Below are 18,728 nucleotides of genomic sequence, written 5' to 3'. Positions count from 1 at the left end.
GAGAGAGGGAGGAGAAGAGAGAGAGGAGAGAGGAGAGAGAGGGGGGGGGAGGGAGAGAGAGCGGAGAGAGAGGAGGAGGCGGTGAGAGAGAGAGAGAGAGAGAGAGAGAGAGAGAGAGAGAGAGAGAGGTTCATCTCCTAATGCCCCTGGCTCCAACCACGCCTCATCATCATCAAAAACCTCCACACCCCCATCTACCTGCCGTTCGTTTCAAACGTCCAAACCGTCCATGATTAAATGCATAATCCGGCAATGGAAATACTTTCCGCCGTTGGCCGTGCCCAGTGGCCGCTTCCCAACACCCAGAGCTATGCTAATGGTATGGAACCACTCTCTCTGGGTCCTGTTTAAATCCGGGGGGGGGGGGGGGGGGGGGGGGAAGGAAACCCCTGCAACACCTGTCTGTGTCTGGTACCAATCTGCTCGGCCAAAGCACCCCACAGCCCGGTAAACCGCACTCTTTAGTCAGCGGAGAGAGGGAGGGGGGGGGGGGGGGGAGGCACGGCCTGTTTCCCATGGTGCAGGGTGCTTCCACCCTGAACCAACCTTCACATTCCCGAAACTTTGATATAGTCCCATGAAAGGCCCCCCTCACCCCCCACCGTCCCTCCACCCTCCACCCTCCACCCTCCCCCCCCCCCCGAACTCCTCCCTGATCTCGTCCGCCTGGCCCCACACTGACCCTGGGAGCCTTGGCATTAGCTCAGCGGCGGTTGGGACCAGAATGTTATTTACCGGGGAGGGCGCTGGAAGCACACGTCTCCAGTGCCGACGAGCAACAGCTGGGGAGAGCCGTGGCATTTGATCCAAGGGGTGAGCGAGGAAACGGTTGAGAGAGAGAGAGAGAGAGAGAGAGAGAGAGAGAGAGAGAGAGAGAGAGAGAGAGAGAGAGAGAGAGGGAGAGGGAGAGGGAGAGAGAGAGAGAGAGAGAGAGAGAGAGAGAGAGAGAGAGAGGGAGAGAGAGAGGGAGAGAGAGAGAGAGAGAGAGAGAGAGAGAGAGAGAGAGAGAGAGAGAGAGAGAGAGAGAGAGAGAGAGAGAGAGGGAGGGGGAGAGAGAGAGATACAATAATATATATATTTATATACTGTATATATATATATAGTAAAAGACCAAGATAGACAGAATGAGAAATAGGAATGGGAAAACCAAGGACAGCTGAAGGCAGTCGTCCAACAAGTCATTCATCAGCTTGCGTATCTGAGGCCGGTCAACTCCAGCACCACCACAAATACAACTCCTAATGTGTGTGGGTGCACACACTCATAAGGAGCTTTCAAGGCATCCATGACAAAAGGCAGCAATAGAAGAAGAGCAACAGCTGGCCTTTCTCTCTCTCTCTCTCTCTCTCTCTCTCTCTCTCTCTCTCTCTCTCTCTCTCTCTCTCTCTCTCTCTCTCTCTCAGTAAGGAATCAGTTGAATGAAGTCCTCGGCACGTCGGAATACACCCAAACCTTGTTTCTCCCGTCGAATCAATCACATTTGAGAAAGAGATAAAACAAAACAAAAAAATCCTCCAATACAACAAAAAAAGGGCCGCTTGATGTTTCCGTGGTGACGGGGAGTGTCTGGCAGGTCATGACTCGGGGGTGTCCGGAGGTGCCGGTTGGCATGGCGACGGTGACAGGCGGCCGCAGCTTCTCCAAAGCTATGGCGTTCTAGATTGAATTTCCCTGCAAATCCCCCCCCCCCCCCCAACCCTAACCCTGACCCCCCCCCCCTCCCCTCCTTATGTTTAGTGCTGGCTTGTATGGTTCCCCCTGAACACGCCTCACCTTACCTCTAGCCTACCACCCCCCCCACCCCCCCCCCCACCCCCACCACCACCCCCACCACCCCCCACCAGCCGCCCGGGGCCCTGTCCTAACGGATTGTCCTGCGCCTTTGAAGTGCCCAGGGAATCTGATTTGCGCCTGCCTTGCTAAATTGTTACACAGCCGGGCAGCCACAGCGAGATCTAATCAGCCAATCGCGCGGCGTTGATTCTAATTGGATGAATTCCCTCGCAGGCCGTTAGGAGAGGGGGCGGGGGGGGGGTGGTTGTGAAGGCCGGGGACAGGGAGGGGACGGAGGCAACCCCTAGCTCCCATCCCCCGGGGGGGGGGCCGCGAAGACAAATGGAGGAATTACGGCAGGGCGCTGATGAAGACGAAGAGGGCCATGAAGGCATGGGGCCCGGGCTGAGTTGTTGTGTCAATGGCCCATTAGGGGGCCAGGGGATGGGAGGGGAAAAGGTGAAGCAGGCCAGCTGTCTCCTTAAGGAGCCGGCACCTCGCTGTGATCAAGGATCACATTAGACGTGCCTCCGTTTTGGATTGAACCGCTAGGCCCGGGTCTGACCTGCGTTTACTGTTGCGTCAGGCTAGCACTCACACATGCACACACATACATGCGCACACACACACACACACACACGCAAACAGACACAGACTCACACACACTCACACACACTTGTACGCATGCACTCATGTGCACATATGCAAACATACATACACACCCAAATGCACACACACATGTACACATGCGCACAAGTGCACATATGCAAACACACATACACACACAAACACATATGCACACACACACATGCACACAAACACACACACATACTCACACACACTCTTGAGAATGCTCCTGGATTGAGGGCCTAATGCGTGGGGAAAGCCAGTGCCTACTTGATGGTAGAAGGCTTTGCAGGGAATCCCTGAAGACTTTGTTGACCAATCGCATGATCACTTGTAAAACCTCATGTCAAGTCGACACACGTGTGTTCTTCAGCTAAAATCTCAGGAGGATCTATTGTCAATCCTCAGGAGAAGCCTGTTGGATAAGCCAGGACAATGCACGATAGAAGTGTTCACACCCTGCAGATGAGTTAAAGGCTTTTTAATGCTAAATGGGAGAGCTGACGATAGAATGATACGATACGTGACCTGGTTTGTTGGTTTGTGGTGGAAGTCCCTTTCTACGCAGACCATGTCAATGAAAGAAGGTCATGATCGTGGAGGGACTCTATGCCTCCGAACACATGTGATGATTTGTTTCTATATAGTGACCTGTGTTTGGACAGATAGTTGACCATCTCTCTCTCTCTCTCTCTCTCTCTCTCTCTCTCTCTCTCTCTCTCTCTCTCTCTCTCTCTCTCTCCCTCCCTCTCTCTCTCTTCCCCCCCAGGCTGACCTGAGTGCCAATCTGCAGGACGACAGCAGCTTCTTCTACGGCGTGTCCAGTCAGTACGAGGGCACAGAGAACATGGTCATCACCTCCTCCACTAAGGTGTGCTCCTTCGGGAAGCAGGTGGTGGAGAAGGTGGAGGTGAGCCATCCAGGTGTACAATGGGTGTTGATACCTCCCATGCACACACACACACACACACACACACACACACACACACACACACACACACACACACACACACACACACACACACACACACACACACACACACACGCATGCACACCCACAAACACCCACCCACACACACGCACACGCATGCACACGCACTTACACAAACACACAGAGAGGCACTGTGACAATTGCCCAACTGCATTGACGTATGAGAACATGATGACCGCAACCTTTCTGATTTGATGACTAATTGTTTCCACATCACCTCTGATTATAATAGATAACCCAGAAACACATGGGTGTGTGTGTATTGCACATTCAGATGTCACGGCCTCTGAATGTACAGAGGGCATGACCTCGGACCCCCACCATCATCATCATCACCCCCCCCCAAAAAACAATGAATCGGCCTAGGTGGTGATGAAGATATATTTAAAACGTCTTGCTGGTCACAGCTTTTCAACCTCCAAATCCCATTTATAATGCTCTCTTCCCCCTCCCCTACCAACTGTAATGGATTGTACAATATCAGAAACATAAACACACTTCACATATGCACACACTAACACACACATATGCCTTGAAGCCATCTGTTTTTGTACAAGCCACGAAATGAGAATTAGTGATTTGATTATTTGATTATGGTTGTCACTGTAAATATGTTTATTGCTCTATCTGGTGTGGCAGATACCGCATTCGGTAAAATTATATTATGTTTCACATATTACAGATTATAAAATGGACATACATGCATTGTTTCCGTATTCAATTGAGTTTCGGTGCTATGTGTTATTTTTCTGTTCCTGAGATAATTGAATTCATGTTTGATTCAGTATTAATGTATGATTTGATATATTCAGTTATAATGCAGAGGTAGGTAGGTGGATGGCCAGACAGACAGGCAAGCGGACAGACAGACAGGTATATAGATGGGCAGATAAACAGGTAGTTTGACAGACAGATATATAGATAGACAAAGTTGGACAGTAACCTCTCGCAAAAAGAGCAGTACGAGCGACGCAATTCAAGAACAAGCTAACAACGCGACGATGTGCGTGTGTTATGCGTGTGTTTTCCAGACGGAGTATGCTCGCTTCGAGGGGGGTCGCTACGTGTTCAGAATCCACCGCTCGCCGCTGTGCGAATACATGATCAACTTCATCCACAAGCTCAAGCACCTCCCCGAGAAGTACATGATGAACAGTGTCCTGGAGAACTTCACCATCCTTCAGGTAAAACATCTGGCCTCCCCCCTCATCTGGACCCCGAGCCTAAAGTCCAGCTCCAGTGACACAGCGACTAGCTGTTATATTTATGACGCAGGTATGGTAGTATAACAAGGAAATTCATGTTATTAGTGAAAATACTAAGTAGCAACTGACTTGGCAAAAGTTTGAGGAGAGACACTGCATTTTCGTAATCTATATTTGGTGCCAACTCCAGAATTTGATGCCAACTAAACTAAACTAAAGTTTAGGCAGGAAAATCGGATCCCCAATGTCCACAGTCTACCCTTGAGCAAGACACCTAACCCCTCATGTATCTAAAAAGCACCTCCTAAATAGTAAAAAAAAAAACAGCCTAAAACAATGGACGGGACCATTTCTAATGGTTTATGAATGAAACAAGTAAACAAGCCAATGAAATGTTTCCCATTCCTCTCAAACCCTCCAAAGGTTCTCTCTGTATTCCGCTGCCGGCACGGTCTTCTCTAGTGTAAATGTATTCCTACGTTGTTTACCGCGACGGTGTGTGTACACTCCACTCCACGAGGGTCGACGGCCGGGTAGCGTGTCACCATGGCAACAGAGTGGTCCTCAGGCCCCGGGGGTTCAGAGGCACCGGTGTCCCTTCCACCGGCGGCTGCATTCCAGGCGGCCGCCGGGGGGACAATGGACATATTGATGCCCACGCAGACGCTACCATCTCTGGGCGGCATTAGCCCTTCTCACCGGGCAGATCCAGCTCCTATTAGCGCATATATACAGTGTTACACACACATGCGCACTGACACGCACACACAAACACAAACGCAATTGCACACACACACACACACACACACACACACACACACACACATACACACACGCGCACGGGCACGCACACGCACACGCACACACACATACACATTGTTCTGTTAAAGAAAAATTCTAAGGACCTGGAATGAATAAAGCACTTCTCAAGCATTTCATTTTATTCTCCAAAATGTATGCAATGGGATCACCAAGATATCATGGTCATGTTTCATTTTATAGACCTACTTGATCTGCCCAGAAAGTTGTGTGAATGAGCCCCTTCAGTCTTTCCCCGAACAAAAATGTCATACTGTCCCCCTACGACCTTCTCCAACTACACATCTGTCCATAAGCTGTCTGACTGAGATAACGAGTTGTTGTTTGTTTAGTCTTTCCCTGAACCGAAACGTCCAACTGTCTCCCTTGCAGGTTGTGACTAAAAGAGATACACATCTGTCCAGGAAGCTGTCTGAATCACTCAATGACTTTGTCAAGTCTTTTCAGTCTTTCCCTGAACCGAAACGCCCCCACTGTGTCCCCTACAGGTGGTGACCAACAGAGACACCCTGGAAACGTTGCTGTGTGTGGCGTACGTCTTCGAGGTGTCCACGAGCGAGCACGGGGCGCAGCATCACATCTACAGGCTGGTCAAAGACTGACCGGACTGGAAAAATCATGGACTATTTTCTCACTTGGTAAACTGTTACTAAACAAACGTGTACGATGAGACCGTCTGTGAGTCTACACATCAGGAAAACACTGGTTCAGAGGCCCCGAAGGCCAAACGAGAAGGGACGGCTCATGTCGGAGGCAGAAGACTGAAGAAGGAGTAAACTGTGGACATTTGTTTGAAGGCTTTGTTTTGTTGAGTCGTTGTTAAGAAAAATTAACGTTAAAGAGGACTATGATCTACTGTGGTTTCTGAATCATAGGAGCCGAACTGCATGTAAAACTTGACGTTGGGATCTTTTCCTCCTTATTTTAACTGTGCTTGTTTTGATTTGTGTTTTTCTTTCACACGGACCCGTGCGCGTTGGTTGATGTGGCTCCGTGAAGAGTTGAGTTGTCTGATGGCGACATCTGGTGGCTGTAACAGGAACGGCAGGAAAAGAGAACTAAAAGGGACTGAGGGTCTGCCATCTGCATAAAAAAACAGTGTGCTATTTGGTGCCACATTCTGTGCCACATTTTGGTGTCATTTGTGACAAGTATTGATGTGACATGCCACTTCAAACTAATGACAAAATTGTCAAACTGTTCCATGTACTGTCTTGTATTGTTCCTATTTCTGTTTGTTGAAAACCAAACAAAAGGCCTAGCCTATGACTGCAGAAATCTCTGTGGCTGCACCATGCCCTGAAAAAATGCGCTACTTCGTTACTTAACCCTCATCTGTTTCTTGGTTTTGAACTTTAAATGTGAATTGTAGTACAATTAGTGGTTTTGGCTTCATTTGTGCACAATAATATCTCATTGAATTGTCAATCCAGAACTACAGAAGGCTCTTCTTTATTGCGGGCAGAGTATGGCCCCTTGAAGTGATAGACTGCATTCACATTGGAGGTAGGGCTACACAATGAAGAAATACAAAATATTAACAATAAACACAAAAGTGAAATATAATCCTATCTATTGCTTAACCTACCCAACAAACCCAAATATTTACAAAACGAATTAGCCAATGATCTGTTTATAACAATAAACGCGCCATTAAATTCAGCAGGATTAAACCTCTAATCCGCGTTATACGAGAACACCGTGTGTCACGTTCAAACAATAAATACCTAAACTATCAAAAAATGCATGACTCATAAGCCATCTACAGAGTTAACGCTATCGTCATTATCTGAAAACAAGAGGATTTCACTCCAACTCTCTTTAAAGCGGAGTTTAGAGCTGCACGAGGGCCTCCAGACCTGCACCCGCGTCTGTCTCCACCTCCATCCAGTCGTAAAACGACACACCTTTACTGTCCTGGCTCAGGACAACCACCACACACACACACACACACACACACACACACACACACACACACACACACACACACACACACACACACACACACACACACACACACACACACACCTGATTATAATGACTGACAACCCAAAAAGCCCCTACATTCCCCCCCCGACATGCGAACCTGCCGTTCCGATCGTAATTCGACATGGTTTGAGGAGATCCACATCATGAGGGTACAGTGCGGTGTGCTGACACTGCTCAGTCTGGTGTGTGGCGCCGAGGCGTCCAGGTGTTCGCCGACCTCTTATTATAAGAACTGCTGGATCCGCCGCTTCCCGGGTGTCTTTATCGACGTGGAGGAGTCCCAGAGGCGAGGCGCGCAGCTGCTGCAGAACTACCAGGAGGACTCCGCTCTCAAGTGCAGCCGCACCTGCTGCCTCACCAGGAACTGTAAGTCGTTGTATGTTTCACTTAAGTCTCTTTAAAGTATTAATTTAGGAATTAATAAATGCAATACATACAAGGTTGTATATGCCGGAACTGTTGCCTACAGCGAGGAATTGTTAGTGGTTTTATGTTTCACTGAAGACACTTTTAAGTAGTCTATTCATTTTGGAATTCATAAAGGCGATACATTTATAAAGTTTGTATGTTTTCGTTGCATCCATTGGTAAATCCACCAACCAACGAAACATTATATTTTAAAACGTTGTATTATTTTGAACGTTATATTTTTTTGCATATTAGGTCTATTGGACTTAATGTGTGACTATCAGGTGTATTGCATCTGTAGCAGGTGCCTCACGCGATGATTTAGACTTCCGTCCTTTTGTGTCTGTAGTTTCCTGCAATCTGGCAATATTTCAGTATGACACCGTTCAAGAGAACGCAAACTGTTACCACCTGCACTGCCCGACACTGGAAAGCTGCATACTTACCCATAGAGGCAACGTGGTGCTCTACAACATCACCAAGGGTGAGTCTACCTGTAATGGAATTAAATTATTGCTAAGTAATAATCTAGAAATTGAAAGTGTTGCTGAATCTGATTTGATGATTAAAAAAAATAAAAATAATAATAATAATAATATATATACAATTGTAGCCTACATTCCGCATCGTAAACAAAGAGAATAGGCCTATAGACTACATTTATCCTCCAAAATATTAAAATAAAGAAAAGATTGGAATATTGAACTTGAACATTTCAATGATTAATGTTCCATGTCTTAGGTGTTGACCCTGACCTGTTGGTATTTGGGAAATATTTCACCTCAAATGTGCGTGTTTTACCGCACCTCTACACACGAATCAACGCCTCGGAGCCGCTGGCCTCGGACAAGCGGCAGTTTAACCGCCCCCCCCGTCAACCGTCCAAGCCTGTGACCCCCGCCATGCCTGTGAACCCCGACTCGAGCAGAAGAACAGGCACTGCTTCAACAAGAACCGCTACAACAATAACCATGGGCACCAGCAGTGCAAACACACCTCGGAGCTCCATTCAACCAACAACCTCTCAAACCACTTTGCCGTCCCCCACAGACCTGTCCCCCCTTGGGAGTAGGCCTACCACGGACCCCGCCGCTGACAGTCCCCAGTCCCAGGCGCACCAGTCAGTCCCAGGCACCCCTGTCGCCCCACTGACAGCCACCATAAGAAAAACGACAACAACAACAAGACATATCTTATTGGACCAAACTTCTCCACAAACTGATTATAAAGAGCTTATTGCAGAAAGCCCTCGGGTCAGCAGCAGCTCCACTAAGCAAGACACCACACGGTCCATACCATACCCGTCCCTCCCGACCCCACCATCTTCCCAACGCGGGACAGACACACCGGCAGCCGTGTCCGATTCATCACAAGCTACCTCCATGACTTCCGCCGCTACACCCTCGGCTGCTCCCCTGGCTAACGCGGAGAGCGGCAACCAGTACACCGCGGGGAACAAAACGATGGGAGGCCCCGTCGGCCGGAACCTAACGGCGGTGGGGAACGGCGAGGGGGGTCCGTGGACCAACGGAGCCGAGGGCGACGGTGAGGGGACGGAGTGGCACGTTGCGGCTCACACCCTGCTGGTGATGGGGGCCACGTGCGTGACGGTGCTGCTCAGCTGTTGCTGCACCGTGCTGGCGGTGGTCAGCTGGCGGGGCCGTCGGAAGAGAAAGGGACGCTACCGGACCACCTGGAGGGGGAAAGGGGAGTCCATGCGTCTGATTAAGTACGTGCTCATCAGAGAGGGTTCTTGAGCGCGGTCGAGGAAAGAAAAACGAAAAAGCCCCACCCCCCCCCCCAAAAAAATGATGACAGATATTGGGACTGGAAGTTCATGTTTTTCGTTTCGTTCATGACCGTGTCTTAAAATGTACATTTAAAGAATGTAAAATGGAATGTTATGTAAATCGTCTAGGTTATTGCTTATTAATGTGAATGTTGCACACATTTAATAGGCTATTTATATTTCCCCCCCAAAACTAACAGTTATCCTATACCGCATCACTATTTAAGAGAACCCTAAAAGCACTTCTGGGCACAGGGACACAAACACAAGTAGAGGCCTTTGAGTTAATGAAAAACAGATTTATTAGAGTTGACGTTCTGAACACATTAAGCCCACAATTACAGCATACGTATCTGGTTTCACTTGTGAACCAACGGCTCGTGACAGGACACAAAAAGCAGGCGCTTCACCACAGCGCCTCGGCATAAAATGGGCGGCGATAGATGATACACACGAAGACGTTCCGTTCTGGCCGAGCTACATTTCAATACACTTCAAAAGAGTGAGAGAGGATGTTTACGCCAAACCTTGTGGAGCGTGCCCTACACTTAAGTGCAGTGATGGGCGCTCCCAAGCAAGAAATGCGATGGAAGGCGATCCAAGGGTTGTCGCGCGCGTTTGGAGAAGCTCTCCGGGCTTTTAAAAAGTAGGTGTCGAGTGATGGTGGGGTGTGGTGTGGTGGGTCGCAGTTTGCCGTCCAGCACATTTGGGTTTTTTAAATGTCCTGGAAATCGCACGGACCGCAGAGCAAAGCTGTTTCAAGAAGGAGAGAGGGGAGAGGTAGTGGGGAGACAAGGGGATGGGGGGCTGGATATTTAGCAGAACTGTCACTGAATGATTTCCCTCTCTTGGATGCGGCCCCCTCTCTCTCTCTCTCTCTCTCTCTCTCTCTCTCTCTCTCTCTCTCTCTCTCTCTCTCTCTCTCTCTCTCTCTCTCTCTCTCTCTCTCTCTCTCTCTCTCTCTCTCTCTCTCTCTCTCTCTCTCTCTCTCTCTCTCTCTCTCTCTCTCTCTCTCTCTCTCTCTCTCCCTCCTCCCCCCCCCCCCCCCCACGGTGAGGAGGAGAGAAGAAGTGGAACGGAGTCGGGGTTATGAATGAGGATTGAAGAATAACTTGATCGCCTTTACCCTTGCTGAAAAAAGTAAAAGGTTCCACTTTCAACCACACGACATTTGTATTTGTTTGCCACTGACGCTGACTGAGTGAACGATGATAAGAGTCCTGTCCAGGAGACCACGGGAGTCTCAAACAATATCAGAATGTTTGTTTTTTTCAAGCCTCGAAGAGTAACCCCATGCTCCAAGGGCCAATGCAGTCCTCTACTTGTGCTCCAACGTCCCTAGGTGCCCTGCCTCCCCGTGTGTGTGTGTGTGTCTGTGTGTGTGTGTGTGTGTGTGTGGATGGCGGGATGGGTTGAGGGGAGTGGAGGGCTGGGTTGGGTGCCGGTCAGAGATAGGAACCACACACACACACACTACAGACTGAGCAGCTTCTTCACGGCCTCTCTGTAGCGGAGTGTGGCTCCCTCGCTCTCCCCCTCGTTCTTCAGTCGGGTGACCGAGTCCCGGTACTGCTGAACCTCGGGCCGGGCCAGCAGCACCTCCCTTGGGGGCGCCTCGCCCTCGCCCACGCCCACGCCCTCCCCCGGGACGGGCGTGGCCATGCGGGCCAGCGTGTCCAGGACGTTATGCTGCGAGGCGCTCTCCTCCCAGATGTACTCGCGGCGGTCCGCCCTCGTCATCTCAGACTCCCACGCCTCCGTTTTCTGAGACCACGGGATAAGAGAAGATTAAGTGAAGATAAGTGAATGTTGGACATAATCCCATGATGGATTATGTATTACATTTTAAATCGCATGGCTCGATACATTTACTGCATCTATGGATCTCCTGTGCACACACCTGCCCATTTTTGGGCACGGATTGGATTTCCCTGAAACCTTTAATGATTTCATGAACACTTCCAATTTCCAGTTCCAACATGTTTGTCGTTTATTGGGTTGTGTTGGCCGGTCCAGTGCTCGACAGTGAATAGTATCACTTGGTCACCAGTTACAACCCAGAATAATGTCAAGATACCTGATGATTACTAGGACTAAAAACTTTTCTTTAGGAGCCTCCTTTCAGGAAGTACAACATTGTCAGCATTGAACTTAAGAGGGGGTTTCTCACTAGTCGGCGGACTAAGAATGCTCACTTATTATTTCTCATTGAAGATTCCAACATATTTTGGTGGAGTCCAAGCGATCCACATGATCGCTATGGGAACCCGAGGGAGAAACCTGTTGGCCACCCCATGGCCGTCGCTCATCCCAGTCTTTTGAAGCTTCCCTCAGACAGATGGTGTTTCTCCGCACTACCATTGCACGCACCCAGCGCCCCTATCTGCCATCACAATCTGCGGGTACAACAATAGTCCCCACTGTTGAGCGGCTTAAAGCTCCGGCCTGATCCGTCTTGCTCTCCCTGGGCCCTGATGGATGCTAATGGACCTCATCACGGCTTTACATGTCTAATCCATATGGCGTTCATGTGTGGACGTCCCAGACCAGGTCGGGCTGTTGTAACCTCTACCGTCTTTACTGGAGACAATGGAGCCAGACACCCAATCCATACCTCAATCATAGTAATAGCATGCATCAGAATTCCCTGTAAATCACTTTGGATAATAGCGTCTGCTAAAATGACTTATTCATTTAAGACTTAATAATAGTGAATAGTCGACTCCATACCGGTGACATTGGGCCAACCAACCTGAAAGCATAGCTTCACTATTGGAATGAAAAGTAACGGCCAATGATTACCTCCATGCACTCTCAATGGGAAGGTAACGAGGAACTGCATAAACGGCATTCAATTCCCTACAAAAACGTTCTTGCCAGTCTGGGCTAAATTCTACAAGCACAAGTCAATAATAATGAAGTGCTGACAGGCCTGGCACCGGCCTCCGAACCCGCACGGCAAACTGACTGGCGACAGACAGCCACCTGCTTTCTCCATTATTAAAAACGAGCATGCGCTGTGTCCACATTCCTGCCGTTATGTCTCACTCTGCTCACTCCTCCTGATTCACATTTTGAATGTGTGGGCGTAAAAGCAAACCCCCTGGAGAACCCTAACCCGGCCAACTCGGGTCAGACGCCCAACCTCCCGACCACCTGATTGACGGAAGGCCCGGATAAGCACATAGTGGAATCAGCAAAGCACGTTTTTCTCTCACCTTCCCGGTGTGTCTGCCTGTCCTTGAGTAGGTATATAAAAAAAATAAAAAAAGCAAGAGTAAACCGTAGCTACTGACAATGGTCCTCTTTGTGGTCTAGCGTTTCAGCCTCAACAGTGCAGCACTCTGCAGCCTTTCACAGGCCTGTCGGCCGCCACTGTGCCTTCCGTTGTGCGTCTTAAAGGGCATCGGACGGTGCTCGGCTTCCCGACAAATGGCCTCTTTGCAGGGGACTAAAACATGACCAGAAGAGCTCCAGAAGGCAGCAGTCGGAACAACAGGCAGGGGGGGGTGGGGGGTAGAGGGGTCCTTGGTGGCGGGTTTCTATGGAGTGGCGTTGGCTGGCTGAATGTGAATGGGTGTCAACATCTGATAGGGGGATCCCGGGTGTTTTTGGTACTCTGTGTGGAAATGTCATGAGTCCAAGTACAATACTGCCCAACTCGTGATACATCCTGATGGGATTACACATGGGCAGACATTTCAACCATCTTCACAGGCATATTCTGCCTATTTAATGTTAGCCGTCTACTGTTGCTACAAATTACTCATTAAGGAGACGATTTTATCTAAAGCGGCTTAGGATTTATATTAGAGGTTTGGCTAGTGGTCAAACACACCCCTAAACACTAGTCCAGCCTGACAATAATATTTTAACTCTGCATGCCTGCATAACACAACCTTATGATTTTTAAGGGGGAATTGTTCATGTGAAACTGAAGATAGCCCTTTGTATGACTTGCTGGGGGGGTCCGCAACGGCACTGCCAGGAATGTTTCCCCAAACCATCAGTGGAAAAAACCTCTCGATCAGGGGTCACGGACCGTTTTTAACCTGAGAGCTACTTCATGGGTACTGAGTCATACGAAGGGCACCCAGTTTGAGACACTCGTCTTCTGAAATAACAAATTTGCCTTTAGTTCTATATTATTATTAATGACTAATGATACTCATCTATGTGAAGACACTGATCATGTAAATGATTTCTCACAATAATTATTATATAATATATTATTATGACTTAAAAAAGGTGGGAAAGAGTTGTTGAAGAATGAGTTGTGCTACGTTTAGAACAGGCCGCCGTGCGCCTCATATGGTCCTTGCGAGCACCCTGGTGCCCGTGGGCGCTGTGTTGGTGACCCCTGCTCTAGATAGACGTCTAGATCTAGTGTAGATTCAACATCAGGAGGAGGGTGATCTGGGCACGGATAATCACGGTCGTGGTTGATCCCAGTGTGCCCTGGTTAGCCCTGATCAGGTCTGAGGCAGGGGTTGGGAGAGATGCAAGTCACATTTGGATGGTGTTGTTTTTGCACAAATTTGAAGGACAACCGTGCTCCGCAGTCCTGTTATGCGATTGTTTTCAAGGCCTAAGTCAGAGATACCAACACCAAATGTACCAGGTATTGGAGAGCCTCCAGCAGATTAACGGCTGTGTTGGCAATGCACCACTGTTCGCAGGAGGACCTAGTTTAAGAACACTCTCATGGACCTTACCCATGCTTCATGGTAGAGAACGGTCAGCAGGTACATGGCATAGTCGGTATTCTGCTGTTTCAACGGGCAGCTGGAGAAGAAAGAAGGAGCAATGACAAAAATGACATTGCTGCATTTTATGATTTATCGATGGGCTTCGGTCTTCATGCACACACACACACACACACACGCACACACACTTTACCTGTCTGTTGTGATGGTCAGGATGTCTGTGTCTTTACAGTATCTGTCCCCAAGAAGTTTGAGCATCTTCTCCCGTGCATGTTCGTCCAAGTTCAGACTGGAAAGCCTGACCTGGAAGGAAAAGTATGATATTATAGAACCGTACCAGTACAAAAAGAAAGCATGTAATGATTTTCCATAAACAGCGTGCGATGCATAGTGGGTGCATTCAAGCAGACCTTTGATTGTAAAGTAATCCTTTAAGAATTGTCAATCCATTTGATGTATATTTGTATATCAGGCTTTGCGGGTTAAAATCCCTTTACTTCTCAGAGATGAAAAAACGACATCAGATCAGTTCCTACTAGTGAAGAGAATAGATTGAAACCACAAGATTAAAATGTGTGAATGCTTGTTTCATTGTGTTTCATTTATCTAAACAGCATACATCTAGGAATAATCCGAAATAGTTTGGAAATAGTTAATTAAGGTTTGAATTTCACAAAGCATGTGCAACTGCAGACATTCAATTTGTTATATTAGTGGTCCATCCAACCACGTCAAAATATGTATATGGGCATTTGTTGAGCCCCTAGTGGTCAAGGTTTTATTCATTTTGCACACATGCTCCTCCGAAAGATTCACAACCAACCCAAGAAAAATCGGAATACAATTAACAGCATCAGTCTACTCTATAGGTAAGTCAAACGGTTCAAGTACATACTAAATCGTACTGAATCGGAAATTTCACCGCAAATATAAGCCTATATCATATCCATAAACGTATCCCAAAACCAAATAAGCATCACACGCATAAAGAAGCACACCATTCAAGGGGAGGTCAATCTATTTTGGTTGGAAGTCAAGCCCCTGCTGGACACTGGGGATTATTTACTCTACAATCTTTCCTTGATTCCGTTTAATCCACAGGGATTTATGTCTGAATAACTCCTACCTACAAACATCTGAATGAATGCAGAGAATAAGTGGACCAGATGGTTTGTGATTAGTGCAGGATATCTTTTACGTTTATATATTTTGTTAGTATAGGCCATTGAGAAGATTGTTCATGCAGGCTCATACTAGAGTGAGATGAAAGCCCCTAACAATATAACAAATCAAAAAATCAACAAAGATAATATTTGTTCGAAGCAATTAAAAGCGAATTGGATATAGTGTCCATGTGGAAACATAATAACCTCAGACATTGTAATGATAACATAATAAAAAAATTAATCGAGCAATTTAAAAAAACTTTGAAGTGGGTAATCTTTTTGGGACCAGAACACACTTGCACAAGCTTAGAGACATCGCAGCTGTCCAAGCAGACTGCCTGATAAAAAGGTCACAGAGACATAATGTTGGATTGCATTTCGATTGTCCCTCAAAATCCCTGTACCCATTTTCATACATTCTTTCTCGACTCCTATTGGTCCAGTTCTGGGCTCACATCAGGGGGGGGGGGGGGGGGGGGGGGGGGGGGTGGGTTGTGCCAGACGTAGCAAAGGATAAAGACAATATTTTGTCTATGTATCCATCCATAGCTAGGATTACGCAACCAATGACAGTGGGCTTGTTTCATGCATATTCTGTAATACTCTACTAATATACAATAAGCACTCAAGTTGAGACCAACTATAGTACAGAAAGCTCCTATTCTTAAACCCACAAATGGACTAAGCAAAGATAGTGGGACATTTTACATGCAGGATTATGATATTCCGTCCTGTGCTCCTCCAAAAATGATCCTCAACTCATCATAGGCTGATGTATTTCCAACCCCCCACAGAGAGATTTTTGATTTCCATCAAGAAATTGATCCGTAAATGATGGTGTTTTTAAGTCGATGGGTGGAGAAAGGCAGGGGGGAGGAGCTCACCCGGAGAGTGACGACCCGGGCGGCGGGGTTCCTGACGGAGGGCCCGGCCGAGACGTAGTCCGTGGTCTCTATCCGGATGGGGAGGTGCTTGTCCAGGTCGCCATCGGAGTCCAGGCCAGCGGGCCACTCGGTGCAGAACGCTGATGGAAGGAAACTAAATGTCAGCCGATTTCCCCTCGGGATGAATGCAGTGCCCATCTGATCTAATAAGTAAACAGGGAAACACTTGTATAGGGAAAAACACGCTTTGCAAGGAGGCTTACGTTTCAAGGCTTCACAGTGCTTCTTAATGGCTGCCGGTGTCAAGTGCAGGAAGTTTGGTATCTAAACAGAAGAATAAGAAAGGGGGGAACCCATTGTTAGTTAAACAAATAAACAATGAACATGACTGTTTCTACATGACAATGTTTCTGTCGACATGCATGTCTCAGCAAAACTTACTTCTACCCAACACATTTCCTCATGTATTTTTTATGACTTAGTAGCACTTTTATATATTTGTTATTATATTACAATATTATTTATTAATTTATAATGAGTAACAAAGCTGATACTTCTAGCTATCAGTTCTACCATTCACTTCACAGTTGCATAGGAATTCCCACAAGATACATAGATAAGCACAGAAGAAAAAAATCATATGGGCTTAAATAAGGATGCAAAGCACTTTAAGTAATCTTTTAAGCCCTGCGGGGCAGAGGGAGAAAATGAAATCTCAAATGTTTTGCCTGGCCCCCCTCCTTTCATGCTGTCGCTACCCAAGGAAGGTACAACCTCCGCGGGACCTGAGGTCAAATAGCACAGCTGCTCCAGACACACACAGAGACTGGGCCACATCGAAGGACAGGTGATGGCACAACGACACTTGACAATCAAATTAACTACAAACATGGTGGAGTTGAACTTGGAAGTGATCATAGAGAAATCTGAGAGAACAGAGAAGGAGGACAACCATCTGCAGGTTTGCTTTCAAGCACAACTGAATACAGATATTTAATTCAGCTGATGTATAATTAATGAATTGATGTATAATGTAACCAAGTTGATGTATTAATTTATCTCAATCCAAATCATATGTCCAGTCATTAAACATTGCGAAGAAACAACATATTAAGCCTCATTGCCGTCTAGACTTTATGCTGAATATTCGATCCAATGTCAGAGAGGATAAAGAGACATATGATCTATAATGGATTCATAGATTGTATCTAATCTGAGGATGAGTGAGAAACAGTCAGAGTTAATCACAAACTACCCTCGTAGAGAGATGTATATAGATCCAATGCATACTGCTGGAAACTCTTATCCATGTATACACGAAGGGAATGAGCTGATTACAAAACATCAATAAAGCCTAACAAAGCATGGTCTTGATTTTACAGAATTTGTTACATAATACATCGTCCTTTATAAGCCACATGTCACCACTTAAGGGATGACCCACTGACCTTTATCAGCTCCAGGTTGCCTCTCTTCTCTGAGGGAACTCCCCCCTTCACCGGGTAGCCCATACGGACAGGCAGGGGGACAGAGCCCGGTCTGAACGACGCTGCAGACGGGTAGACCGCAGACCAGTCCTGCTGGCTGTCCATCTTCTCTGTTCTGGGCTCCCCTGGCTAAACGACACAGGATCACACACACAGACTCAGTACAAGCAGTCGGCATCAAATACGAACTCGTTGTCAGTAAATCTCATAGTCTATATATATACAAATTGTTTTTTTGCGAGGTGCACCATTGATTCTGTAATTATCGATGACATGGTAACCATAACATGGTTTAGGAATTGTACAGATATCTGTCTTACCTCTCGTCTGGGTCGCCTTACAAAAGCTCCTCGACCCCCTCGGTCAGGTCCACCTTGAACAACAAACACACAGAATTTACACTTGGAGGAAATGACAGATTAACTGTAATGAAGTTACAGCTTGTATTACATAGTAAGATAGAAGACATGACAGCACAGGGACCAGGCACCATGATGCGAGGCGGAGGTTAGGAGACATGACATCATTAAAAATAATCTTTCATCAAACGTCACCTTTATTTCCAGTAAAATTTGATGTAGACAGTGCCGTGGCATATGTCGCCCTGTTTAATGATGCATATTGTCCAAAACCAGGGCCATTTATTCGACCTAGGGACAGGCATATCTTGGTAGTGTGAGCCGCCATGTTTTTCCAATGATAACGGTAAGCGAAGAGGTCCAAAACTCAAACTTTTTGTTAAGATTAGGAAGCGCCCTCTCCAGGTACGGACGGGAACTGCGATATTTGAACAGGTGATAGAACAGACTCTGATGGACTACCCGATGAAGTCCTAACTTTCATTTATATTGTACGACATAAACCACAAAAAATACAAGGTAAAT

At 47.2% G+C, this 18,728-nt stretch overlaps 3 protein-coding genes across 3 annotated transcripts; 2 read left to right on the top strand and 1 right to left on the bottom strand.

Annotated features, from left to right (window-relative positions):
- Positions 1 to 3,124: 3,124 nt before the first annotated feature.
- LOC130389090 (protein scalloped) lies at positions 3,125 to 7,128 on the top strand (the record flags this gene model as incomplete). Its single annotated transcript, XM_056598754.1, has 3 exons — positions 3,125 to 3,310; positions 4,423 to 4,575; positions 5,904 to 7,128. Coding segments are annotated over 3 exons (453 nt in total), but the record flags the coding sequence as incomplete, so codon positions are not given.
- A 419-nt stretch (positions 7,129 to 7,547) lies between these two features.
- On the top strand, positions 7,548 to 9,569 carry LOC130389071 (MANSC domain-containing protein 4-like). Its single transcript, XM_056598734.1, has 4 exons — positions 7,548 to 7,770; positions 8,162 to 8,296; positions 8,554 to 8,748; positions 9,154 to 9,569. The coding sequence occupies exons 1-4, from the start codon at positions 7,548 to 7,550 to the stop codon at positions 9,567 to 9,569; spliced, it is 969 nt and encodes a 322-aa protein (XP_056454709.1).
- A 1,084-nt stretch (positions 9,570 to 10,653) lies between these two features.
- On the bottom strand, positions 10,654 to 18,542 carry mrps35 (mitochondrial ribosomal protein S35). Its single transcript, XM_056599429.1, has 8 exons — positions 18,399 to 18,542; positions 18,165 to 18,217; positions 17,806 to 17,973; positions 16,621 to 16,681; positions 16,358 to 16,497; positions 14,501 to 14,610; positions 14,317 to 14,386; positions 10,654 to 11,365 (listed from the first exon to the last, which is right to left on the bottom strand). Exons 1-8 carry the CDS (start codon positions 18,529 to 18,531, stop codon positions 11,075 to 11,077), a joined length of 1,026 nt encoding a protein of 341 aa, XP_056455404.1. The 5' UTR covers positions 18,532 to 18,542; the 3' UTR covers positions 10,654 to 11,074.
- Between the last annotated feature and the right edge of the window lie 186 nt (positions 18,543 to 18,728).

Source organism: Gadus chalcogrammus, chromosome 9, assembly GCF_026213295.1.
Source record: "Gadus chalcogrammus isolate NIFS_2021 chromosome 9, NIFS_Gcha_1.0, whole genome shotgun sequence".
Lineage (NCBI taxonomy): Eukaryota > Metazoa > Chordata > Actinopteri > Gadiformes > Gadidae > Gadus > Gadus chalcogrammus.
The sequence above is the reverse complement of the archived record's forward strand: the minus strand, read 5'-3'. Positions and strand labels throughout refer to the sequence as shown.

Excerpts from the sequence above, each read along its gene's own strand:
- LOC130389071 (XM_056598734.1), top strand. The coding sequence starts at position 7,548 with ATGAGGGTACAGTGCGGTGTGCTGACACTGCTCAGTCTGGTGTGTGGC. Across the intron at positions 7,771-8,161 it reads CTGCTGCCTCACCAGGAACT|TTTCCTGCAATCTGGCAATA; the intron begins GTAAGTCGTTGT and ends TTGTGTCTGTAG. Across the intron at positions 8,749-9,153 it reads CGACTCGAGCAGAAGAACAG|ACACACCGGCAGCCGTGTCC; the intron begins GCACTGCTTCAA and ends AACGCGGGACAG.
- mrps35 (XM_056599429.1), bottom strand. The coding sequence starts at position 18,531 with ATGGCGGCTCACACTACCAAGATATGCCTGTCCCTAGGTCGAATAAAT. Across the intron at positions 16,498-16,620 it reads GCACTGTGAAGCCTTGAAAC|CGTTCTGCACCGAGTGGCCC; the intron begins GTAAGCCTCCTT and ends TCCTTCCATCAG. Across the intron at positions 14,387-14,500 it reads CTGACCATCACAACAGACAG|CTGCCCGTTGAAACAGCAGA; the intron begins GTAAAGTGTGTG and ends TTTCTTCTCCAG.